At 49.8% G+C, this 27,356-nt stretch overlaps 1 protein-coding gene across 4 annotated transcripts in view; it reads right to left on the bottom strand.

Moving 5' to 3' along the window:
- NEGR1 (neuronal growth regulator 1) overlaps positions 1–27,356 on the bottom strand; it is a 299,901-nt gene that overhangs the window by 87,138 nt on the left and 185,407 nt on the right. For all 4 annotated transcript variants that reach the window (XM_048061956.2, XM_067001684.1, XM_067001685.1 and 1 more), the window contains 2 exons: positions 19,419–19,544; positions 5,120–5,251 (listed from right to left, as the gene is read on the bottom strand). In XM_048061956.2, the coding sequence (XP_047917913.2) occupies positions 5,120–5,251; positions 19,419–19,544 (258 nt within the window). The remainder of the gene's footprint in view (positions 1–5,119; positions 5,252–19,418; positions 19,545–27,356) is intronic.

The raw sequence follows: 27,356 nt of genomic DNA on the forward strand, positions 1-27,356 counted from the left end.
GATTCTGTGAAAGGAGGCGGCATCACTCCAAACGCAGACTTTGACTTGTTTGACCACCGATATAAAAGAAATATTGAATCAGTCACTTAGAAAACCCGACCCGAGGATGAAGGCGGGAAGGATCGGGGCTGGCGAACACAAGGAGGTACGTATGAGGAGAACAAGAGCCCTGCCTTCAGAGACCGAAAGGTGAGACTGGTCCTGCCCCTCGGGGGACAGGTGAGGAACGGGCTGTAACGGAGTAGGAATGGTTCCCATTAGGCACTGTGACAAAATTACAAATGCAGACTGCAGTTAAATAGAACATGCTGCCCGCGGGGATCCCGTCACTGGGGACACCTTACGGAGGGACGGGCAAACATCCCTTGGTGACACCAGGCAGGGCGTAACAGATTTCACAGGTTGTCATATCATCTATTCACTTGCTTTTTCCCTTTCAACATTTTCAAGACTGAATGGAAAATATCTGTACAAGGAAATGCTTTCCCAGCAAGCGCCGGTCAGGATGAGGAAGGAGTATTCTGAGTTCCCTCCGTACCGCCCGTATCCACAGGCTGCAAGGTCTGGGGGCCCAGCTCTCCCCTGCACAGGATCCAGCTTTAACAGAGCTCTTTGAGAGACAGTTACAGAAAAACAGGCCCTGAGTTTGTATTATACGGGCATCTGAAAAGAAGGAACACTTCAATGCAGCTCCACCTTAAAAGCCCACATTTGCTGTTTATTTAGGTAATCGACAATTTTACGTAAATTAAAATAAATGCCAGCTTCATGATGCACACATCTCATTCTTCATCATCTCAGCGTGGCCTCAGCACTTCTGGAGATTCTCGCATTTAGCAACTGCCTTTAATCTTTTAAAGTATGTCACTAACGAACCGGAGGGTCAGTGGAGCTACAGCAACATGTGTGTAGTTACAGAGCGGCTTTCAGGTGACATTAAAATCTTCCTAATCCAGACACTAGTTTGTTCAAAGGGGGCTTCAAGATTATCATCCATAAATCAGTATTTGCTTTATAAAATATAAGAGAAAATGCTAATAAGATTTGCTTCTGAAGTGAAATTGGATTATATTTTGTCTATTTTAACTTCATTTGGTATAGTGTTCCTTCAGAAACCAGCATCCTCATACAATCTTACGTTAGGCTCTCCTTCAATTTTTTTTCCTCTCTGAATTCAGACAAACACACCACAATTCTCAGGCCACCATTTTAAAAAGAGAAATCATGGGGGACGTACATAAATTAAGTAGAAAATGTAGAATATGCAATATGAAAGAGTATAAAGAAAAAAAAACCCAACCAGAAATAAAGCCACTGGAGTCACAATGGATGCGCTGTAGGGCAGGTAGCAAACTGGTGCTTTATGGCTGGCTGGGGGCTGCCCAGCTAAGGAACGTGAAATTCAGAAAGTAATTTAAACCTGGTCATTTTCTTGTATTTGCTTGGATGACTGAACAACCGCTATATGAAATGAATATCCATATTCAACATTATGCTTATATTCACTGCAACCGCTCGGGGTTCATTGATACATTCTATTAACTGGACACAATAAAGCCTCGATTTATTCTCCACTTATCGGGCCTGCAATAAAGAACATTCCTTTTAATAACAGGAAAACAGCATTGAAATTGTCAGGAGCAGCAGTTAAGTGATCATGCTCACGCAAATGCGGCGCGGTGCCGTCATCACCCCGTGCGCTGGGGGTGGCGTGTCAAGGCGGTGCTGTTCGCGACGCGGCAGAGCAGTGCCGCGACGCAGCGGGGATTGCTCCCGCTCCGAGACGGAACGGCGCTTCGGCAGCACGCCACCGCGCACACGCCGTCGGAGCGCAGGAGCCCTGTTTTCTACAGCAAGGCCATTTCCTACAGCAAGCCGTGTACGTGGGCAAGGCGACGCGTTTGGGAAACAGTCAGGGCCCTTGTAAGGCTGGGGGGGGCAGCTGGCAGTGAGTTGGCTGTTCCGGGCACTGCTTCAGTGACACTCGCCGAGGAGCGGGGTCACAGGTAGAGGAATTAAACGCCCGGTGGAGCCACCTGGACGGTGGGCACAAATCCCTGTGCCAGAAGCGTGATCACAGAATAACACACGTGGGGTGAGGAGGGAGAGATGCTGCAGAGCTAGCAGTGAGCCCACACTGGAGGGCGTTAGTCTAGGAGTTGAGGGAGTCTGCAAAACTGAAGGAAGTAAAGGGATGGGACTCTGGGGGCAGCTGGGGGCAGAAAGCCTTGCTCTTTATTGAACAAGTATCTCCTTAGCAGAAGAAACAGGGCTGAGGAACGTTCAGCCAAGAAAATTCTGCCCAACCCAGTGTGACAAAAGAACCCGAAGTCTTCCTCTCTTCTTGCATATTTCTGTCACTAAGATCTTCCCGGTTTTACACTTGAAAATGATTTTAACACAAATTTCTTTTAAATAGCACCAGAGCTGGTTAGACAAACCACAGCTCGCCTGGCGGAGAGATTCAGCTCTGGCTGACTGGCCACGTGCGTGGAGCTCCTCCAGGACCGTGCGTGCCGGCCAGCAGCCGGAGGCGCTGAGCCCTGCGTGCACCCCTCGCCACCCGCGCGGCTCCCCTGCGCTCTGCGGGGCTGCGGAGCACAGGGCAGAGGGGGGAGCACCCGGACAAACACCCTCGGTGCCGGGGTGCCGACTGGTGGCTGGGCTGTCCGGGCCCGGGGGTGGGCTCGTGGGGACGACGGCCGCAGGGCGAGCTCTGCCAGCTTTGGTGAGCTCCAGTCCGGGCCTCTCCTGACCGCAGCGAGCCACTTTGCTGCCTGGTCAGAATTAACGAGCGTTAGCAGCGGGGAGCAGATGCTGGGAGAGCTTTTGCATTGCGCTCAACTGGCTTGGGGACAATGTACAAATCAAACAGAAGCGTGTAAGCAATTAGCTGACTACGACAAATCTTCCACGTATACAAACGGCTTCATGCTGAAGCCAGATCCTAGTTTTGCATTGCCTTTTTTTTTTTTTTTTTTTTGCCGTTTTCTTCTTTAGTTGTAAGAAATAGAAAAAAATTACTCTGCATGCCCCCGGTGCAGACTTAGCAGTTTGCCTGAACCTGGCACAGGAATTCCGAGCCAGGTGCATCCCACCACGGCCAAAGGCGCTTCCTGATGGATGGACAGGAGAACCTGCAGCCAGAGCTGAGCAGCCCTGCCTGTGGTCAGTGCTGAGGGTACGTGCAGCCCTCCCAGCCTGCCCGTCCTCCAGCACTGCAGCACCATTTCTCCCAGTGCTCCCCAGCTCGGTGTCGAGGGCGGGCTTTGACACGACTCAGCACAGGGCCCGCGCCAACCAGCACATCAGCTCTGCGTTGCATTTAGGCTTGAGTTTTGGCTTTGGCCAACAGAGTTGATGCTTTCCTCTGAATTAGGACTCACATAAGTCTCAGTCCTGGCTCAGGAGGTGAGGGAGAATTGTGCATTTGATGATTTTATCACCTCCTCTGTGCTTTCTCAAACAAAACAAGTGCTAAGCAGCACTATCAACTTCTCCCTTTTCGCCATCACTTAGAAAGCTCCTGACACTGCTACCCTTATTAAAACTCCCATCGCATGAAGTTACTTAGAAGCAGTTTTTGTTTCTATAAAACTAAACTGAGCTCCCCATTCCTTCTGGGTCTCTATCACAAGTCATTTATTTAACAACACAAAGTACTTTGGAGCACGGGTTGCGTGAAAGGTGCCACGCCACAACACCCAGGCCCCATCTATGCAAGTATCTGCACAGCTTCCCTTACCAACAGTGTCCCAGTAACAACACAGTGAACAAAAAATAGCGGTCACTTACGCCACGGGCCACCACCACTCCACTTTTAACTCCCAGGTAGCCCACAGTTTTTAGAGAGAACCGTGACGGATTCAGCACGAGGCTCCCTGTGCTGCTCTGCGCATGGGACAGCGCTGCAGCTCCAGCACCTGACGGAGGAAACCCGCCCTTGGGCTCGTAAAGCAAGGAGCCATGGGCAGAGTGTTGGACCAAAGTGTGTAAGCGCCAGGAGCACAGGGGAGGCAGGGTCTGCAACCAGCGGCACTTGGGTACGTGACTCAGCAGCACAAAAACTGCCTCTGAGACCTGCGGCACGATCAAGCTGTTTGATAGCTGTTGGGGAGCAAGGAGAGCCCCCTGAGTGCCTGTAAGCACACCGGCAGCCTGGGGACTGGGGCTTTGCTGCCGCAGCGCATGGACGGGGACAGCACCCACTGAGGGGACACAAAGCCAGCGCCTCAAACGTTTATAAAGTCAGTAATGATGCCACAGCAATTTTCAAAGTAGGAACTGCTACAAATTACAAGGTAATTGCACTTAGCCTAAGAAAATTCACAAGTGGAATGAATTAGTGTAATTATTCATACATTCTTTCCATTTTTTATAATTTGAAGGGAAAAAGAACACAGCTCTGAATGTTTCACGTTGTACCGAGCGTTAAACCAAATTCAATCCCGACCGGAAAGCATCCCATTTCTGCAAAAACCCGACAAGGTCAGAGCTGGTGGGACGCAGCACCGTGCCCCCGGCTGTGCCTGCCTGCAGCAGCGCCGCCACGGAGCTGGGGCACCCCGGGGGCACCCGGCAGGCTGCCCCCGCACAGGGGCAGGCAGGGCCTGAAACTCCCCCAGGCACTGCTCCTGGTGAGCGCACAGCACGTGTCCGCGGCGTCCACCACCACCTAATCATCCAACAAAAAAACTTCACCAAGTTTCTCGTCTCCCTGTATTGTTGCACAACCGTGACAAATTAAACCAGAGACATTTTAGTCCAACAATCACAGCAGTCCTCAGAAAGTACTCAGAGTCCGCAGCTAATTACTCGAAGGGTTACTCGAAAAGCCCAAGCCCGGCAGCAGAGCCCAGCTTGCATTAAGCACAGGCAGCTCAGCCCGTGAGCACACACCAGCACCACGGTCCTCCCGGCAGGATCTGAGCCCGAATCCTGCGTGACCTGCCTGGGGCCAGACCAACTCAAAGACCACAGGCTTTTTGCTCCTGCAACACCAAAAACCCCTCCGATCTACAACTCCACCACAAGCAGCAGTACTTTGCATTAGACTTTTCTTCTCAGCCGCGTCCCTCTTCTCCATTGGATTTAGTGATTAAAAAACAACGTGACTTACAGTTTACTGTGACTTTTACTTTTTTCACGTCTGGGACTGAGACGTCGTTCTCTGCACTGCATTCGTATTCCCCAGCCTGGTCTCTCGTAATTCCATAGATGTCCAGGTACTGTCCGTTCTCAAACGGTTTTGCTGAAATGAAATAATCAGAGAAAGAAATTACAGGAGGCTGAGCACAAAGCAGCAACGTCCACCTGGCTCCGCTTTTACGCCCGCACAGTCCTGCCCGACAAAAGCAAGCCGGGTGCTGAGAGCAAGGCCGGGGCGCAGCCGGCCCTCCCCGAGCAGCGGCCGCCCCCCCAGGGGGCACATCCCTCCCGGGGAGCCAGGCCCGGCGTGCTCTGCCCTAACGAACGTCTCAGATTTAATGAAGAATAAAACAATAGCTCCCCTGTCCCTGCGTACCCAGACCCAAGGAACACAACCCACACTGCCCGACCTCCTGCACAGAAATCAGGGCAGTCGCTGTGAGCTCCTGTGAAAACTGGCAGATATCAGATTTACAGATCGGATCTCTCTGATGCAAAGCAGAATGAAGACACAACTGAGACACTAGTACATGTAACTCCGTAGAGCACCGTATCTGGAAATGGTAACTTTTTTACAGAGCAAGAAAAAAATTGTAATTCAGAAGGTAATTTCTGTCCACTTGGCACACAGTCATAACCCACACCGAAATTTTTGCGGTTTTCTAACTCCCAGCATCTCCTGGCTGTGCCTTACTGTGGTGCCTGCGTGCCGTGAGCACTCTGACACCCGTCCGATGAAAACTGCTACCTGCTTCAAAGTCTGCCTGTGTCTGCAGAGCAGCGTGCTGCCAGCGGAGAACAAATTCATTACCCCAGATTCCTCAGAGGACGTTTACCGCATAATAAAAGAAAAAAAATGTTAAGTATACTTATTGATTGCTAATAACTTTGCAATTTACAGAGCAGTGACTAAAACTGGAGCTGGGTAGTGAGGACCAAGTAGAAATGTTATGCCTGTGTCCATCACAGCAGATAATCTCGTTTGCTTCTCTGTTGCAGATCAGTGTTTTGAAGTGAGCAAGGTTCAGCACATCAGCTGTGACAGTGCGCTGCCTACCAAGGCGGCACTCACTCGGAATGCCGTGTGCCGTGTCGTTCATGGGACGGAGCCCAGAAAGCACTGATTTTGTAAAGCAGAGAGAGAACACTGACACTGGAAAACGATTGTGCCTCGAACCGAGCACTGATAAAATGCAACAAAATGACATACAGTGAAAAATTGTGTGAGAATGATTTTTATTCCATTCCATGCGGTCCATAGGAATGACTTATGCAGCCTCCCCGGCCCCCAGGGGACCCAGCTGTTTCCCTGCACACGGTGGGCACTGTCCTGCTCCACTCGGCCAGGCTGACTCGATCTCCAGAACTTTATTTCCTACTGCTTTGAACAGAGAAATGTGTTTTCAGTCTCTACCGCACAAAGTGCACGTTACACATTTGCTTCTGCTTTGTTTCTAGTACCAATAAAATCATGTAGACTGCAAGACTCGCCATGTTTCATATTAAAAATGACTGTTAAATTATGAGGTCATAATGCTCTCCAGTGTAAGTGCATCTCTGGCTATATGGTGTGCACCAAAATATCATATACTGAATCCTGCAACCTATTTACATTGCATTCTGTCCCAGTCCCCAGCATCGGTTTGAAAATAAAATAAAACAGAATTCTCCAAGTGCCTGGAACTTCATAAAAATAGCCGTTCCTCTTTTAGTTTAGTAAAGCTAAAACCTCCGCTGTGAACTTTTGCTTTAACATAAACACGGCACCTAGTTTCTCCTCTCCCGCTGTTGCTTTTCTAGCAGTTCCTTGCCTGCAGCTGTGTTTTGGCGTGTGCTTTGCCGCCTGGATGTGGCAGCGCTCAGCGCACCCGGCCGCCACCGGCAGAGGTGACAGTTTCTGTGCTGGGCCTCGGCTCGGGTGAGCAGGCGTCGCTGCGGCCGAAAAACACCGACAAGAACCACAGCTGCCAGGAGAGCAAATCCGGCTGGCGGTGCTGGTGCCAGCCTTGGGTGCTGCTGCGGACGGAGAGGCTGCACCCAAAGGGCTGCGGCGTGGGACGGGCTGCGCGTCCCCGGTCCTGCCGGACAGAGCGCTACGCAGAGACGCTGCGCCCATCAAACGTCCGTCGGCACCTTTCATGGCCCTGCATTTATAGGATCTTACACAGAGCTGCTAATCTAATTTGTGCTGCAGAACTATGTATGTATTTTTATAAAGCTGCAAACCCCATTTTATGCAATTCACACACACGCACTTGAAAATTTAAATCGTTTTTAAACCTTCATGCCCCCTGAAATTTTGCATCCAGATCACGTGAGAAAGCTTTCAGTAAATATTAGAGATAAATATTTTTCTTGGGGAATATACAGACACCGTGCTTCATCTTTCTTATTCTTTCACACAGTATTTTGTCTTCCTTAACTTGTTTTTAGTTTCAGAGATTTCCCGTGGCTATGTGGAAGAAATTAAATTGTGTTATGTGAAAGATAGATGCGTAAGTGTATGCGGGCATATTACGTTACATTGCACACACATCCAGCTCAAAAAAAAGATACTCATAGGCATTTGAGAGAATAAATTGCGTATGGAGATAGTGGTGTATGAAGAGCATCAGGTCACAATTCGGCTTTCTCACTGTTCAGACCCACTTCTGCAAAGCCTCCCAAAAAGACCGGAAAGTAAGAGTGAATAGTTCAGGAGCGAAATCCTGGCTCCCCTGAAGTCCAGGACGAGACATCACTGCAAGGAGGAGTTTGGGGCCAACCCTGTGCCCGATATTGTTGGGCAGGACCAAGCAAGCAGGAGGGGTCAGCTCCTGGCCCCTGGCAGCCGGCTGCCGACAGCCCAGTCCCTGGCGGCAAGGGGAGAAGGAGCTGCGGCTCCCGGCGCCCCTCCTGGCAGCCCTGCGCCCCCCAGGGATGAGGACCCTCTGGGAGACGCCTGTGAGCAGGGATCCGCCTCGCCAGGCGCCGTGGTGCCAGGGCACGGTCGGCAGCCGGCCGGCCCGAGGTCCTGCCAGCCCAGGCCTCTGATGGGTGACGGGAACCACTGCTTGTTGAAGAAACAACCACCAGAGTGCCTCTGGTCCAAGGGAGCTCCTGTCGGGTCTTCAGAACGTCTCTTAACTAGGCATGCTGAAATGCATAACGATTTGTAGGAATCTGCTTGGATATCCTGGGTTATAGGGCCAGGGAAGGGAAACACCTGTGCAACTGAGCTCGAATGCCTGTTTCCTGCTACTGCCGTGTGGTAAGGCGCCTGATAAATCATCACATTTGTAGTTCCTCAGGAGAGTACACAATTAAGACTGTGTTTTCTTACCACGCATATGGTATCTGGCATCAGGTGTAGCACACATACACCTAGCCATATGGAGAGGTTTTCGAGGCGTGGATGGATGAGCTTTACAAAGGCAGCATTTTCCTCCCCTGGTGTTAAACATAAGTCAGTAAGAGGAAAAATCTGGTGTAAGTCCAGGGTAGCTCTGAAAAACACTGAGGACTTCATCTGGGCCAAGTCTGTTTGCTGTCGTTTCCTTATTTGCTAGGGTATTAAATAACTACAACACAGCCCCAGCTTAGGAACTGTGAAACCTGTTCAGCTCTTGTGGCTGGTGTCTCCCGTGCGGCGTGAGGGTCCTGACATGGGCTCATCCGCAGGTATACTGCCTCGTATGGGTGCGGTATCAGCGAGCAGGAGGTCTCCAGTGGTGATGCCATCAGGATGCCATCCCATTATCACCGGCGCTTTAAGCAGCCCGTAGTCAGTAAGGTCCTTCTTGATCTCAGAGGCTGGGAGGAGATACAGGATCAAGGAGGCACAGAGGCACCTTGCTTCTTTCCCAGAGTTGTCACTGGATGCTGAGAACAATCTAAACAATTGGATTCACAGTCTGAAGCTGTTACTATTACTCGCTATGCATTCAGGGTTTAAAATTACATCAAATGCTGTAATTGTATAGGATGTGCTCCTCTCCCAGGAACTGCAGGTAATCCGAACAGCTTGCATTAGGCACCATTTAAACATCGACAGTGTAAGGCCGTTTAGCTTTAGAGAAGGTATGCTCCACATTTGAAAAGAAAAATCAGATAAAATGTAAAGAAAAAATATCTGAAACTGCCAGATAAATTGAGAGCTGGAGGAGATCTCCCAGCTGAAGACACAAAACAAGAAAAGCAGGTAGAGCAGTTCTGGAAGAAAGGCGTGCTGATAAAAGCAAAAAGATGTGAATATAGGCTGACAAAGTTGAAAGTTTCAGAGGTGGAGACAAACAAGGTTACATCTGTATGTGAATATATAGGTACAGAGGGAAGCATTTGGAGAGCTGGCTCTGTGCATGCTCATAGCATGGGCAATGTAAATCTCAGACAGCTACCAAGAGACGCTATGTGTCACAATAACTCGCATTTTCTGATCAAGCTGTGTGACAGTGTTCCTTTACCATGAAGGGTAAATCAGCAAATAACATGTTAAAGAAAGAAACATTTTCCCTTTGTTCTTAATTTTTCATCTAACAGAGACAGAAGGACAATAGATCGTTCATTCACCATTGCTTCTTTGGAGCTTCTCTGACTCACCAGAGTAGAGGCTGACCCTACAAGAGAAGCAGGCACATTTAATTTTCCTCATTCTCTGAAGCTACATTCACTTGTTTCTGTCTCTGCACGGAACGGCTGCCATGCTGCACTGTGTGTCTGGGACACGTTACGTTACAGTATTTTGGAGCAATATTGAACTTTTCTGTTGCAGACTTCATGCCAGGGAACACACGGTCAGCTCATGCTCCAGAATACGTGCTGCCTTTTCTGCCTTAGCAGCTGAATACCAGTACGATGGAGAGACAGCTCCGCTTCAGCACTCGGTCGAAGAAGACACGGTCATCCAGATATTGCTTTGGAAGAAAAAAACACCCACTTGAGACGGTAGTGTTTTTAGATATCTGCATGGCATATCTTCTGGATATTTACAGATTCATGGGTATCAGATTGTACTCTTCAATCTCTTTTGAGCTCTTCAAAAATTGGTACTTCTGCAGAGGTGTAAGTGTAGCCTGTCACAAGTGCCAGGTTTTCCCCTGGCATCATTACTTCAGGGTTTGACAGTCTCAGCGCCGTAATGAGGGCCACCGCGCGGCAGGACATGCGAAGCCCCCTTTGGCAGGAGGAGCTGGGAAGAGATCCTCTTACTGCTAAGCATGAGCATCTTCTTAACACAGCTTACAAAATCTTTCTCTACAAAACCAAAATTAAACCTGTGTAGGGAAGAACAGGCAAATATTCTTTTTAATATGAAAGCTACACAATTAAATCTCACTTGAGCTTATTTGTAATGCATAGCACTTCATCTGGGGATTTGGCTCTTGGGAAGGGCTAATTATTCCCAGCGAAGCCCACGAGCGGTTTCCTTGTCGCCCAGTCCCTGCGTGCTGGTCGGGCAGGGGCCAGTCCTCTCCTCCTGCCCGCGGCTGGCGGCAGGCACGGTGTCCCAGGCAGCCGGGAGCCGGGGACCGGACGGTGTCACCCCCGCGTGTGCCCTGCAGCACAGGATGGCAGCACGGCCTTCGCAAAGCCTTTCTGGTGCTCGATGCCTGTACAGCAGCCCTTCCGCACGTTGTTATCTCAAAATGATGCGCTGCAGGTGATATCCTGTTAGCTACTTGGCTAGATCTATTCGACTCAGCACATTTGCTGATCCCTCCCATTAATTTTCTGCCTGTAGTTTGTTGAAACTGGAGGCATTACTAAAGCTAAGTGAATCATTAATGACTTTTTTTTCATATTTCTTCATATCCCTCAAAAGGTATTATAAGTTTTTATAAAATGTGTGCATTTTAAAATAATTCTCAATATGTTTAAAATATGATTTATTCATAAACATGGCCAGAAGAGATGATTCTGGGAAATCAAAAGGAAGTACTGCGAGGGTGGTACCTGCAGCTCGCTTGCTGTCACCTCCCCAGAGCGTGCCCAGCCTGCGACATCTGCCTGCTGCCTGCAGCCCCCAGGCAGGGATGGCACGAGGTGCTCCAGCCGTCAACGTGGGGCAAGGGAGAAATGATAATAATATGCATAAAGGAATAATAATAATAAAATGTATTTGAGAAGTTAAATAGGAAAAAGGAGGATCTTTTTGGATTTTAGAGATCAGCTGTTACTTTTCTCAAAATATTTGTGCAAGCCCCAGCATTGGCACGCTCTGTTCAAAGCCCAGTATCTCTCAAAACAGCCATGAAGGATGCTCCATCAAAGGAAGGAGAAAGAGGAGGAATCTGCGGTTGTTCGGTTTGGTTTTGAACACTAAAGACTTTGTTTCACTGAAATATCTTCAATGATTCGTAAATCGCTCACTCTGGAGTGCATTATTTCTCAAATAAAAATGAACTAATATCAGGCGGAGTAAACTAAGCATGCATTAAAACTTAAATTTTCATAGCATTGTGTGAGTTATTAATGAGCTAATCTACTTTTATTGAAAAGCAAGAAATTCTTTCCTGTTGTTATAAAATTGTCAAAAATTCATAATTATTTCTATGCTATGCTTTTGTACGGTTTTCACCTCCTTATATCACTAAGACTGTAATCTTACTCTCAGCCCTCAGCTCCTTCACAAAGACCCAATTATTTGACCATCTTGGCGTGAATATTCTTCTCCTGACAACTGTATTCTAACAAGAGGGTTTTTTTCAGTCTGTTTAAAGTTTTTAAAAGGCACGAGGATTTCTAGGAATACCTTTAATTGTTCCTGAAGGGATGCTCAAAGTTCAGGAACAGTCATGATAATAACGACGTTTTTCTAAGAATTCTTCCACTAATCGCAGCCAGTGTAATGTCACTTGACCCCGGTGCGACGGATCGTGATACTGAATGTCACTTAATTGGATCCTAATACGCTGCATATCCCCCAGCAATGATATTACGAGTATCATTAAGGAAAAAAAAAGGCCAAAAGGCCCATAGCCTGAAATCAGAAGCCACCATATTTTGTGCGGGCGAGGTGTGATTTTGGAGGATCATTATTTTTCCTTTATCCAAGGGCAAAGGAAAGAATCGCAACAAGCAGTTTATATTAAGTGCTAATATTTGCATTGCTGTCTTTAAACTATTAATTAATCCCCTCATTTACTCTGCGTAGAACCCCACACCGTTTCCTCCTGAGCTCTTGGGAAGCTGCCAGCCTGTTTAATGTTAGGGGAGCGCTGATGTAGCGGCACGTGATGCCTTCACCAACTGAACACTCCACCTCAGGATCACATTCGGGCCATTACATTCACATCAAATATTAATCACAAATAATTCCCCGAGCAGCTGTAACACAGACTGATCTATCCATGCAATCGCCACCTGCCCACCATGTCCAGGTGTCCCAGGCACATCCTCGCTGCGAGGGACCGAGGCAGGCCCCAGCCTCGCCGTGTCCCCTGGGAGGTGCCGGCCCGGCCCGCAGCACCTCGGGGGAAGGAGCAGGCAGGTGACAGCGGTGAAGCAGCTCCATTTTGGGCATTCAGCAAGCCCACGAACTGCACACCTTGGGCAAAGTGCGTTGCAGGAGCTCAGCCTCTGCTGGCAGGCAGCACCGAGCCCTGCCGCCCACCGGGGCTCCAGCACAGGCCGTCAGGCCCAAGGGCACCAGGCGGGACGCGGCCCCAGTTGGGGCGGGCACCCCTGTCCCGGGAGCGGTGCAGGGCAAGGGGCTTGCCCAAAGCCCTGCAACGTGGGGCCGTGAGCGAGAGCTAAGGGCCAAAGAGGCTGCCTCGGACAGCACAGAATGGAGAGCTCAAGTCCAGGCAGAAGAAGAAGGGGTCTTCTCCGCAAACCCAGTCTGGGATCAGCACATGAAGGCTTTGTAAAACCCCGAGGCACCTGAGCCCCAGATCAGCATTTGTCTTTGTCAGCACAATGCACTGGAACCAAAGGCATTACTTCTGGCACCAGCTGGTGCCACGCTTCCAAAGCAGAGATGCGGTTTGTGAGCTCCATTTGTGGCTCCGGAGAGCCAAGTGCCTGTCCCTGTCCCCTCACAGCTGGCACGGGGCCACGGGCGGGTGGCTGGAGCACACGGAGCCGTGGTGGCGGCACCCCGGCCTATCCGACCTTAGCTGACCCTAGTGCCGATCGTCCTCGCCCTGGTGGATCTCTGGAGGCTTCCTGGCTTGTCTCCAACCCTCCCAGCTCAGCTGCAAGGAGCAGATGTTCCGGCTCAGCCGGGTAATGCTTCACCTGGACGAGGAGCTCAGCGCCGGGCCCGTAATGAAGCTGTTGCGGGCGAGATGAGTGATGATGGCATAAGGGAGGCACATCACTGTCGCTGCTTATCAGATTAGAGCGCTGAATTATTTTACATTCTGCTTCCCGGACGGCTGGAGGGAACGAGATTCGCTTTTTGTATGACGCAGCCATAAATCTGCCAACAGGTAGGGGAGATGGCGGGTGGCAGGGCCACCCAGGACCCCACGTCTCAAGTGGGACTGGTGCTCGTGACACCCCGCAGTCCTCGAGCACATTGCTGGAGCCAGGCTCAGAGCACCTCTCCTGTGGGATATCCCGGTGAGAAGAGATGGCTCCACTGTTAGAAAAGCTTTTACTTGTACTGGAGAAGCGAGGTGGGGTCACTGGAGGAGGGAGACCACTGAACAGTGGCTCTCAGTGCCTCTGGGCACTACAAATCCAAACCGAGAAGCCAGGACACAAATAATCACCTGCTTTAAGCTCTCTGGGACGATGCAGGTGCAGTGAATGAGGCTTGGCACCCTCACTAGGCTCTGCCGGGGAGCTCTTGCAGGTGGGACAGCTCCCAGGCTGCCCAAGCACCTGCTGGCTGGGCGTGGGGCTGTGAAGTTGGACGTTCTGCGGTGAAATCCTGCACCCGCCGTGGTTAGCGCTGGCATGGGCTCCACCGGGCAGCACTGGCAGCGAGCAGAGGGTGGATGGTAGCAGCTTCTTACCCACCAAAAGCGACATCATGCACAAAGCAAGTATGTTAGAGGGAAATGGTGGGTGCGGGATAACCCTCAGCAGCAGCGCTGCCTGGTAGCTTTTCAGTATTTAGGAGGGCAAAAGATATAAGCCAGAAACATTTTTTTCTGCTGAAACTTTTAGCTTTAAAACCATTTTGAATCAATAGTGGCAGCATTTAAAAAGACAAGTTCACACTTTGTACACCCACAAAGCCCTGGAAATCTGATAATAATTCATGTCAGTTAAGTATTTTCAGCCTGAAAATCCAGGTTCAGAGTACTTGCACGTCAAGGAAATGCTTCTTATTTCTGTCACGTGTGGATGTGTGGATAACATCTGAAAAATTGTGGTTCTCTAGCAGAAGTGCAAATGGAACAAAATATTTGACATTAGCTGAGCTCATATCAAGCTTTTGTTTGTTTCTTAGGATTTAGCTATAAGTTTAAAAAAAGCCTTTTTGATTTCTTCACACTTCCCCCCCCCCGGCTAAAATCCCAGCCTTCTGTAGCAGTCTACATCTCGCAGGAATCACACTCTGCATGTTCAGGGGCTGGCATTGCCTTTTGTCCTGTAATTGAATTGAATCAGCTCTTAGACCCCTTTTTCCCAGACAGCCCTATCATTTGAGCGTGCCAAAGATGTATTACACTAATACATCGTCAGAACGACAGAGCTATGATGATACATTAATGCAATACATCTTCGCAGCTTTAGGGCTGTCCAGAAACAATAGGACTGGTGTTAGGCTCAGCTCAGTCATATCATGCTCACGCACACAGCAAGTGAAATGTGAGAGTGAAGCAGAGGGAGCACGATGCGAACGTGTTCAAACCTAAAGTCAGGGCAATTTCTGGAAAATTGTAGCTCTCCTCAACGTTTGTGAAAAATCTGTTATTTCACATATGCAAAACGAGAGTGCCCTGGTGGTAGGGAGTTGCCTGTCACTCGGCATGGGAAAACCTGTCTGTATTCGGCTAAACTAATAATTTCTGAAAAACTGCACTCCCAAATGCATGCGTATATGTATGTGCTGCTCATCCTCATGTTTTAGGAAAATAACTGGAAACTAGGCTGGAAACAATGGTGATAAAGCTGTGAGAAAAGGGCAGAAGAATAGGGAAGTCCCGGAAAAGATGAAGCTCAAAGTCACCAGGGACCGTGCTGAGGATCCAGAGCAAGGAGTCATAAAAGGCAGAGGTGAGGCTGGTTCGTTCGGTACGAGCAAGCCACGACAGTGGGGTCGGTAAACACTACAGCACACTCGCAGAACTCCAGAGAAAAGGACATTCTCATATCTCAGTCACTTTTTCTGCCTGCAGCTGTGAATCCTGCTAGCAAAATGTGCACCACCACACCTGTCTCTTTCTTTCGAGAGGCTGCTGCTCGGTCTGTGTGAGCAGGTGGTGCACACGATGGGGCGGCCGTGGAGGTTAGCACAGCGCTGAGGACCCACAGCCGTAGGGTGGGGGCTTGGGGGCTTTGCTTCGGGCAGGTCCAGCCCCGTTAAACTGCCAGGGCCTGCAGCAGGAGTGTCACATCCTAACCTTGCTCGCGAGCGCTCTGGGAACCATGCGGCTCGAGCACGAACAAGCTGGGGTTTAAATGCTTGTTTGAAATGCTCGAAGCTTCATCTGAAAACGCTTGTGGTAAATATGATGGTGGAGTCAAGCACCTTAAACACAGTCAAAGGTGGGGCTGCTCTTGCAATTATTTATGCCCCTCTCTCTGTATGCATTTGATCTAGACCTACCCCGGTCACTACCGCCTACACGCAGGTGGGGTTCACGCCAAGCGCCTTGCTCCCTGCAGCACGGACGCGGAGGCTCAGCTGGTTTGGCAGGACGCAGCCGCGCGCGTCCGGCCCCTGCCGGCCCTGTGCCCTTCCCAGGGGAGCAGCAGGGCCACGGCCACACACCCTGCGGGGCGCTAGGAAGCAGCCCCGCTTCGCTCGCGGAGCTGGCTTCAAACAGAAACACGCAAAGGGCCCGCGACGTCCTGAGTGTCAGGTCACGGCTGCCCTGCCAAAACCCCAGCTCCCGGCAGAGAGCTTCCTCTGGAAAGGGTGGTCAAAACCCAAGTGGGAAAGAGCTTCGGCGTGCAAGGCACCCGGAGTTTGCCAGGCAGTAACATTTATCCAAAGTCTTTTGAACAGCTTTTGTTTTTACTGTTCATGGCAGCATTTGCAGAGGTTGCTTCTCAAAAATGAAAATGTAACAGCGCGCCGTGCCTACAAGTGTTAAGAGCTGGAATTATGGCTCAGGCAGACCTTAATTCTTTAAAATTCTGGTTTCATTCTTAAACTATTGATGCTGCACTTTGCTCCTAAATGTCAGAACAAAATAAGTAATACCTGCAATTTATTCCGATGACATTTCAACAATAGAAGATTTTCAGATTACAAGCTACAGCTCCGTGTTCCTTATGGTGTTATGCTGAATGTGTAGATTTTGTGGATTTACATAATGGCTTTCTATAATGAATATTTATATAATGAATGTATTTACATAATGACTGCAAGTTAAACATGCACCATAAAGATTACAGGCCAATAATTTATGTACTAAGTTAAAAATCACCTCTAAATACATTTTATTTTTATTCCTCTGAAAGGTTCATTTTATCTCTTGTTCAAAAAAAATTGAATCCGACCTTATCCAAGTAAAGGCTGCATTGATGCAAATCATGATAATATTTTGGCATTAGTCTACATTGAATCATTTGTATTCAGAGTTTTCCGTTTCTTATCTTCCAGTAGCAGCTTTGACAAACAATTCCAGAATATTATAAATATAATTCTTTAAAATAATTTAGTGTTGTATTCTAGATGTGATGCTTGTATGTAATCCTCATTAGTGCCACCGGGAATTACGGGAGAAAACTGATAGAAATTATAAAGTGCAGATGAAGCTTATGTGTAGATAAAGGTAATTTGCTGCAGACAAAATATAAACCCTCACAGAAATGTGAGGTTTTCAACTCTCCTGCCTTTAACTGGAGTTCAGTGCCGTTTATAGCTGTCCGTACACCAGACCACACGCCGGCACGCAGAACTGGCCTGGTGTTACTGAGACGGAACAAACCGTCTCCGTTCGGTCAGGCAGGGAGGCAGAACGCGTTCTGTTCGCCGTCCGCTTGCTGTTCTCCCGCTGCGTGCTGCAGGGGCTCTGGGCACAAAGCACGGGCTGTCCCCCCATGGCTGCCGTGGGGCAGCCCCGGACACGCTGCCAGCGGGGGGGCAGGGGGGGCTGCACGGCCTCGGCACCGAGCCCACGCTGCCGGGCAGAGACGCGGGCAGGGCAGGGCAGGGCCGGGGCTGCGGCACCGGGCGGCACCGGACACCCCACGGCCGTGAGCAGCGTGCCCTGGGTGGGCAACGAGGTGGGGATCGGGGCTGGAGAAGGTGAGCACGGGGTAACGGGGAGAACAAGGAACAGCACCAGATGCACGCAAAGGCGCGGCACGCAGGAAGCCAGGGAGCTGCACAACAATGCGGGGTAAGGTGTACAGGCACGGCATCGGACGTGTAAGATGGACCCTGAAGGCATCCTGGGGCGGGGGGGGAAGAAGAAACCATGAAGACGAGCATCGTATTCCTGGCAAAGGACCCTGGATGGCAACAACTCGCCGTGACACCCCCAGGATGAAACCACCCGCGTCCAGCCTGCGGAGGAGAGGGCTCCGGGGTCTTGTACCTGATGGGGGCAAAAGGCGATGGACCCAAACTTCTCAGAGGTGCCAGTGACAGGACAAGAGGCAAAGGGCTCACGTTGAAACATGGGAATTGCCATTTAAACATGTATAAATACATGTTTTTTTTCAAAGTGAGGGACCAAGCACCGGCAGAGGTTGTGCACAGCCTTGGGGACCCCCCCAAGCCGACCCAGCCTGCCCCAGGGGAGGCGCGGGTGCCTTTTCCTCACGTTTCATTTCCACTGTCACTGCGGTACGTGCAACGAGTCCGTTGCCGCACGGATCGTATTTTTACTCTTGCCATTCTCAGTCCTTCGGTCAAGACACAAAATCAGTGGTTCACTGAAAGCCCTTGTAATGATGTGCACCAATTTTGTCTGGACTCGTGATGAGGAGGATCTAGCTCCTTCTCAGGCCCCTTCTCCAGTCTGAGTGGACTAATTCTCCTCTTCTGTTTTTTCCCTCTCAAAAAAAACTGTAATGGCTGCTTTCTGTAGGAAACCTAATGCTTTAAGCTATTACTCTGAAGTATCACCACAATTTCCAATAAAATTTTATTTGACATTTAGTTAAAATCCATTTTTTGCTGCAACTGATTTTTTCCCTACTCCCTCGATGGACACTTCCAGCAGAATTCATTGTCATTGTCTTAAAGGTCAAAAGTTGTTTTTTTTTTCAACTCTCGCTTTGTAGAGGAAACTGTTACCGGGCTTATGACACCCTGCGGAAAGCTGCAATAGCCCATGAAACCGCTCTTCCCTGCAATTACACGGGTTTCAGAGAAGTTGTGTGAGCAAACAGAAAGCCCTTCACCTCAGAAGGAATGATAATTGCAGAGCCCCTGTAGAAGCCCCTGTGCCCCCAGGGCTGCGTGCGGCAGCCGCGGGAGGTGGCAGCAGGCAGAGGCCGGTGCCTCCCGGGAGGGGAGCGCGCCCCTCGGCGCCGGGGCTGCACCCAGCCAGCGCGGGGGTGCTGGTCATGTTGGACAAAATGTTTTGCTCAAACACGCGATGAGGGATTACAAGCACAAAAGGAAACATCAGAGTGAATAGAAACGGTAGTTTTAGATGCCATTTTGTTTGCAGTTTTTCTTATGTACACTTAAGTGTGTTTGATAAAACCATCCTAAAAAGCGACATTGTGTCACGGAGTGACTGAAAGGTCGAATGGGAGTGAAATTCCATCGAGTCTGGTGCATGACGTGTTGGTGTTTTCAGCCTTCACTCCTACTTCTGGAGAGTCCTTTGTGTTCTTCATTATTTCCTTGGCTGGGTTTATCTGATAAATGTCTGCAGCCTGTTAAAATGAGCTGCAGCTCAGAGGTCTTGGGCTATTACTGACACTGCCTCTAACCCGTGTCCTCGGGGAGTCACCCAGGCCCAAATTAAAAACATATTCTTGTTTAGGATGCCTTTATTTCTACCTTCCCAGTTTACAGTAGCATTACAGTTTTCACTGATCTCAGCTTAAACCTGCTGAAGCCTTCCTTTTCCACAAGTCTAGTTAGGCACACGTTCTGTAAGGCATGCAAAAGTAATGCTGTCCCACTTCCGAAACTGAAAATGCAAAAGCTGTTACTGGTGAGACTTTGCAGAGAGCTCAAAGTGACAGATACGCGCGCTTACCAGATGGTGAGATGTGTCTCCAAGAAATGGAAGGCTCTGGTTTCCCTGTGGCCAGACACACGAGGGTAACGTTGCTGCCTTCGTTCACAATGATGTCACTTGAAATACGAAATATCTTCGGAGAAACTGAAAGGAAACCAAGAGGAAGTTGTAAGGGAAAGCAGCTGAACCAGAGCAACCCCCCCAGACCCCAGAGAGCAGAGCAGAGCCGTGATACGCATATCTCCGTTACCTACAGGGATACGCAAAGTATGCGGCTATGCAAAATGAAGCTAGGTAAATCATGTTATGGTGTGACCACAGCTATTTCCACCATGTCTGCAGATGCACAGCCCGCGAAGTCAAAATGCTGCAAATAAGAAAGCAGCAATTTCCTTTGGCTTGTGCAGGGCAGGCATTGCTATTGAGTTCCCAGTAAACGGCTACCGAAGGATGGATGCTCTTTTTGTGGGAGAAGGCTGAGCTGGCCTGTGACAGCTTGAAAATAAAACAAAATGAATTTTTTCTTCTACTTTTGAAAACAATTATGATTATTACATCTACTCCATATGTACTTAGAGAGTCGTATCTGTTCACGGAGAAGACTAAAATACATTTGTTTCTGCTGCTTTGATTTCTTTCTGGCCTGCAGTATCAACATAGTTAAGGAAGAAAATCATCAGCAGAATTATTTCCTAAACTCCACTTTCTGTACTTACTATTCATACACCTGGTCATAAGACAACAGAGCTCCACGTGGATGGAAAACAACGGGAAGCTGTAAGTGGCCTGCCCTTACAGGAGTGCACCATGTCTTGTAACCTTAAACAGGGAAGAAGGGATCTCGGGACTCCAGCAATAAAGGCAGGGATTTGGGATTTCAAAATTAATATTCTTTTTGGATTATTATTCCTTTACATATTTCATTGTATGCTTGCTATAGAAACCAAATCGATACAGAAGCAAGTCATACCCCATTGATGCTTCGGAAAAGCACCGTTCTGTGTGTAATAAATAACAAACGTGTGGAAGACGCAGCTCTGACATGTGGGTGTTTCAGAACCTTCTGTAACGACTGAGTTCAAATCAAAGCATTCTGCAAGATAAATGAGTACCAATGAAATGAGAAAAGAAATGTATGTTGATCTGCCTGTTTCCTAAATGGGCACTCCTAACCGGAGCCTTGCTCTCCCTAATGCCCCAGTCGTGTCTCACTGGTTTGCTCCCATTGTCACAACCCAAATCCCACCATACGCACACCTGTGCAACCATCCCAGCAGCTGCTCAGGCTCCGGGAATGTGCTGTCAGCATCCCTCCCGTGTGCTCTGCGAAGTACAGAGCCTTTTCAGAAGTAACAAACTGCAGTGTCAAGGAAAGCAAGCTGCCTTTCTGTGATCAAACTCCGCATTTCATGGAGTGCAAAGGGCCCCAAAATGGGTGGAAACGGGCAGCTGTAGGTTTAGCACTGGGGTGGCACAACAGCACCTGCAGCAGCTGAGCCGAGGCAGTGGCTGCGTTACACAAGCAGACACTGTTCACGTCCCTCCATCAGACACTTGTAAGCCGCCTGAATGACTCAGAGATGCTGTTTACAGTGAACCGCTTGTTGTTGTGGTGGGTTTTTCTTTAGACGCTGAATGCAGCCTCCGGCAGGCACTGCCAGGAAGTTTTCCCCGCAGCCGTGCCCACGCACAGCCCCGCGCCGAGCCCCGGGGCTGGTGGCTGCAGCCTGCGCCGTGCACGGGTGCAAAGCTCTGTGCCCAGCCTGGAGGACACGGGCTGCCTCTGCTCAGCAGTGCAGGGACAGACTCCTCGTCTCCTCTGGGATAAACGAGGCACGTGCCCCGAGTGGCTCTGCGTGCTTTGGGATCTCCACCTGCAGACGTTCTCCAGCCCTGTCACTGGTCATTGACTGGAAGTTATTTCTTCAAAACGAGCTGGGGTCAGAAGGCTTCAAATAAGCTGCGAATTCTCAGTGCTTGCTCGTGGCTATGCATTTGTAAGCAAAGAAAATTAAAAGTCTGTGCGGTGTATTGTTAATTAGCAGAGAAACATGTCTGCGGGGAAATCAGAGGTCTGGGGCAGGCTCAGCCTTCCCCATCTCCTATGAGTGAAGTTTACTGTTGCCATCCTTTGAAGTTCAAACAGGTTTACACACAGTCACCGAAACAGGAGCCCTGTGAGTCTGCCAGCCCAGCTCAGCGAGGCAGTAATCCACTCTTCCTCCTTCGCTTCATGACCTGAAAAAGCACCCGGCCCTTGCAGAGCATTTGCAGGAGCTGAAATGTGCAAAAGATTTATTTCCAGGAAAGGAGTAACTTCTTAATCAGATATCTTTGTGGATCCCTGCAGGGAGCACATTACTCAAATTCATTCTGCAAAAGCCTGTCCTAAGGCAGGCCGTGCCAGCCGTGCCCCCCGTGCCCACAGGTGCCCGCAGTGCCCCGACCCCCTGTGCCCCGAATCGCCGCGGTGCCGGTGCCGCTCGCCCTTTGGTGTAGGTTTTGCCCACGTTGTTCAAAAACCAAATCCATACTGTTTTGTCAAACATTTGGATTTTGATAAAATCGCATGTTCTAAAGGCAAACATTCAGAAAATCTTTCCCCGGTGAGTTTACAAGCAAGCCAGAGTCATAGAGCACAGCTCTGACGTGAGTGAAATTTGGGTGACCTGGCTGGGGATGCCTGGCCCGAGGGGCTGCTCGGGGCAGTCTGAGCTCAGACGCTCGCAGGCTCCAGCCGTTTTCCCAGAAGCTTGGCTAAAGGACGTGTTGGAGGGAGCTGCCTCAGCCTACCCCAGCTCCAGGTGATGCTCACGCTGCCACGCTGTAAGCACTGCCAGCGATTAAATACCCCCTTCACTGCCGGGAAATAGCATCTTACTTCAAAATTGCATTTCGCTAAATTCAGCTTTCAGAAATCAGATCTTATTATGTTTTTGTCTGCAAGACTGAACATCCCCCTTACTATCAAGTATCTTTTCTATGAGTAAGGACCCATAAAACATGATAAATCACCTCCCTTTTCATCTTTCTCTGCAGATGATTTAAGCACCACAAGCTTAATTTTTGTAAGGCTTCCTCGATAATATTTGTTTCTCTCTTCCGAGGACCATCTGAATCATCCTGACATGTGAACAGTGGAACGAGGCATAATAGCCTAGCGAGCCATTCTGTACAAAGCTGTGTACAGAAGTAAGCCCGCTATGTTATCTCAGCTGTATTTCCTCTTTCCCGGCTCTCCTCCGGGCCATTATCCCTATTACCCTGCCCATGCCAGCCTGCCCAGTGGCGGCAGGGGGCCTGGGGGGACGTGAATGGCTTTGCTGGAGGTGGGTGGCTTGCTGCACGTGTCTCCTGCGTGGCTAAAAACACCACTTACATGTGAGTAGGAGTGACCCAAATTTAAAATTATTATTGCTAAATTATTTAGGAATTTCTAAATTATTTAGGAATGACCTAAATGCTAAATTATTATTCCTGAATTATTTAGGAATTTCTAAATGATTTAGGAACGACCTGACTACCTGGAGGCTCCTGCTGGCCCTGTTGCACGTCCACCTGTGACTCCCTCCTGAGCACTCCTCCGGGAACCTCTTTGCCTATGAGAAACGTTGGGAACTTTCCCCCGGGGAATCATGCAGATCCAAGCTGGTGCCTCCACGCAGGAGGAGGCAGACGGGAGCCTCTCAGGTGCCTCTCGGCCGCGGAAGGGGCCTGATGGAGGTAACAGCATGTCTGAGCCCATAGCTCTGCCTAGAGACCAGAATTATGGGAGCCATTACTTTGCGTGGGACTGATGTTGAGCCTATACTTCACCGAGCCTCATTTCTCATTTCCAAGGACTGGAATTATATTCTCAGTTACATTCAAGTGCACATAAATGATGCGGCGTAATAAAGATTACTGCTGGGGTGGGAATTACTGCAGGGCTGAGCTGCTCCTGAGGCTGCCGTTGCTTTCTGAACGTGGGATAGGATGCCTTATTTTCACCACAACTTAGAATCAACAAGTAAATAAACTGGGGACTCAGCATACGTGCACTCATCCTGTTTCTTAAACCTTGTGCTGAACTGTTGCCCGATGAAACGCTCCATCAGCCCCTCGGCAAGCAGCCTGCACGGCCCCAGCTCACAGCCTGTGCCCAGATGTACAGCTCGGCTTCTCCAGGAGGTGTCCCCGGTAAAGGTGGCAAGTTCCCAACTACAATTTTATAGCAACATTTATTAAAACGTATGGTAGCCGACTCCCTTTTCAGATTATAATGTAGTAATTCCCTTCATATACAGAATATAGGAATCCCGATAGAACATATAAAAGCTGTGAGAAGAATTGGACTGTAAGTATAGAAGTGTTCCATCTGGGAGTTTGGAAAGAGAGATTTTGCCACCAGAATCTGCAGTTACCTACTTCAGCCCTCCCAGGTGTTGCAAGTACAGCTTTTGTGCTGGTATCAGCTTAGCTGAACGTCCATATGCTTTCTTTCCAATGAGGAGTGACTTGTTTTGGTGACAGGGAAGCATTGCAGAGCCTCTTCTCCAAAGTCCCCAATACCCTGAAGTTCTTCAACCAAGTGCTGGGCTGCACGCCCCACCTGTCTGTCTGCAATGATAATTTGATTTTTCGCTGATTATAATTTCATAATTAAGCCATAAACATGGAGTGGGGAGGGAAGATGCTGGTTTCAGCAGCTTAACCAGCCGTTTCTTTTGGACTGGAATTAATTTGTCGACCGATCCATCTGTGCAAATGCCCGCGTGCTTCTAGCTGCGAGCAGGCAGGCAGCAACGGCACAGGAGCGTGCGAAACATCCCCTCCCCACGTGCCAGGGCCCCCCGCGCTATGCACTGCCGCGCTACTTGACGGCTGTGTTGGAGCACAAGAGAGGCAGTTTAGGATCAGAGCTGCAGGGGAGGGCAGCCGGAGCGTGAGGTGCGAGGGGCACTGACCCCGGCAGCAGAGCAGCTCGTCACAGCACTGCCTTGCCCGGCCGTGATCCAGCCTCCGCTTCTGCAGAGGCACTAAGAGGCGTAACGCAGGCAGACGTGCCTGCTCCTAGGAGCCGTACGGACCTGGAGGGGCAGAGCCCTTCCCTGCAGCAAGAGCTCGCAGTGAGCCCCCGGCGCGCCTCGGCTGCGCCACCCTGCCAGTGGCACTTCGTGCCCCATCCAGTACCTCCAACATAAACAATGCACATACGTGACTTTGAAACGTGGTATTTTGTAATAGCATTTATCCCCCTTGTAGGAGATGGTTATAACCATGTAAAGTCGCTTCTGTTTTGGCGAGGGAGGCTCCAGTGCGAGGGTGCCCACCGGCGTCCTGGGTGCCCACCGGCGTCCTGGGTGCCCACCCGTGTCCTGGGTGCCCACCCGTGTCCGTCCCCACCTGTGCCTGCTCCGCAGGGCGCCCCTTTCCCCACGGCCTGCCAGATGTCTGCTGCAGGACCACAGCCGAGCTTCGAGTAGGAAAGGAGGACAAAATCCCAGGCAGGACGCTCGGTGTCAGATCCGAGCCCTGTTTTCACGGCCGGTGCTTCCCCGCCCTCAGTGCTGTGCGCGACTCAGAGCACATCGTCCTCGCCCGCAGGGAGCCGAGGGCTGCGTGGCCAAACGCCCCAGATGTTGCAGGAGACGGGGAGGTCTGATCTACAAGTGCACTGATCTACAAGCACAAGAAGCTTGTGCTTCCTTCTGAGGATTATCACCAGGAACTCTGCGGCATTTTTAAGGGAAGATTTCAGCTGCAACATGGTAGATGATGGAGAGTTTTTCAGGCTTACAGAGCGCAGATTAAGTGATTTTCTCTCAAGTACATGCCTTGTTTATTTTCTAATTGCCTGGGTTCTGCTTTAATCTAGGGTTTATAATGGGGAAATTAAATACAATCTAGTAGAAGATGTTTGAAAGTCTTATTGCAATGAGACTGAACAGGTTGCACAATTTACTCATTTCCACAATAGAATTAGAAAACAAATGAATACAAGCAATGCATTAAGTAAAGTAACACCCAGGTAAACCTGGCAGGGTAGTCCTGCTCTATAATGTAATTCTGTACAATTACAGAAATTATGCAATAGGATCGTACTCATGAACAACTGTAGATTTTATTTTATCAATTATTTTCTATGAAGAACTTTGCTATGATAGAAATTAGCTTCTCTAGCAAGTATTTCTGGAACCTCAGTGATCAAGACAATGCTTTCCGGTAGGCTGGTAAACTGCTAAATTTTCTGCTCTTTACTGACTCTCAGGGATCATTACATCCAGATCACTAACATCTGTGAAATGTATTAATTATGGCTAGGATGTGTATGCATAATCACAGTGGAAGGTTAACATTTTAGGAAGACTTAAAAACCATTCATTTTGTATACATACTTCCCATAATACCTTTTAATACTATGATCTACGAGCAGGTTTAGCTTTTAATATCTGCTCCGCTGAGCTCCCCGGACAGATTAAATCCCCTCCAGAGCTCCCAGCCCTTTGAGCAGCCCCAGTCTTTCACCCCTCCCACGTGGAGACAGAGAGGGTCAGAAAAAAAAACGGCAACAGAGCAATGAATAAACACTTGCGCAGTAAATAGATTAAAGAAACGCATAAGGAACATGATGAGAAGCAGGGATGGCAGATGAATTAAAGTCACAGCTGAATTCTGCGCAGGGGTCCAAAATGAAAAGTGCTTTACAGCCATTAACATTTTTAAGATGGTTTTAAAAGAATACTTTCCCATTTAGGGCAAGGTATAGAGACTGCAGGAACTAAACAGAGAAAGGAATCAACGCTGGATGCCTGTTTTCCATAGCCGTATCAAGTCGCGCTATGGCATTGTTAAATGTGATGGGTGAGCCTGCAATAAATGGGATGGGTGAGCCTGCACATCAAGCCTGGGCTTCAGCCTGGGCGCAGTCCGGCCTTCGCCAGAGCGGCTCTGCTCCGCCGGTCTGTGCGGGCAGCACGGCCACAGCCACGGGTGTCCGAGGCGGCCCCGGGGCGGCTGCTGCGGGGAGCAGCCGCAAGGCCTCAGGAATGTGTTGCTACAGCCTAGCCCGTGGCCTGACTTTCCAATTAAGTGTTTTGAGTGATTGGGCACCAATTCCCCCGCTGCAAACTTCAAATTACAGAGCTGCCGTGCTGCGCGGTGCGACGCCTCTGGTGAGCTCTGTATTGATCCCGGTGCTTTTCCTCTGAGCAGCAGAGAGCTCTCCATGGCAGCTTGCGCGCAGCCTTACAGGAACAGCTCAGCACATTCTGCAAGAGTTCGGAGGGAACAACACAACAGGGAAAACAAAACAAAGCAAAGCAAGAGCAAGCAGAGACCTCCAGAGCCTGCCGGGCTGGAGCAGGAAGGTTCTCAAAGATCTTTGACTAGTTTTGAAGCAGAGACTACCTACTGAAACTTCAGTCTGCAGCTGAAAACACGAACTTTTCAGACACTGCCAGCACTCTCTGCTACAGCAGGGAGATGAGGCACGGCACAGAGCCTGGCCGGGGGCAGGAGCAGCGTGGGACCAGGTGGGGGCCTGGGGGCTGTTCCAGGGAACACTGGCTGCATAGAGCCCACACATCCACAAAACACTTCCCAAAATGTGCCCTTAAACACCTGTGAACTCGCTCTCTGTGTGCAGACTGCTTGCCAGGGGATGCTCCCGGCTGTGCTCATGCCCCCATTGCCAGCAGCGCAGGCAGCCAGGCCTGGTGTCTGCCGGCAGCACAGGGTGCAGCAGGGTATGGGGAAATGGGGTGCAGCAGGGCATGCCGGTAGGGTACAGGTATGGGGTGCAGCAGGGCACGGCTGCAGGGTACAGGTATGGGGTGCAGCAGGGCACGTTTGCAGGGTGTGGGTATGGGGTGCAGCAGGGCACGGCTGCTCCAGGGCCCCTCGGCAGTGAGCAGAGCTGGGAACACTGCGCAGCATCTCCCCAGGGCTAGGAGAACCGGACAGAGCCGAGGGCGG

Source organism: Anser cygnoides, chromosome 8 (genome assembly GCF_040182565.1).
Source record: "Anser cygnoides isolate HZ-2024a breed goose chromosome 8, Taihu_goose_T2T_genome, whole genome shotgun sequence".
NCBI lineage: Eukaryota > Metazoa > Chordata > Aves > Anseriformes > Anatidae > Anser > Anser cygnoides.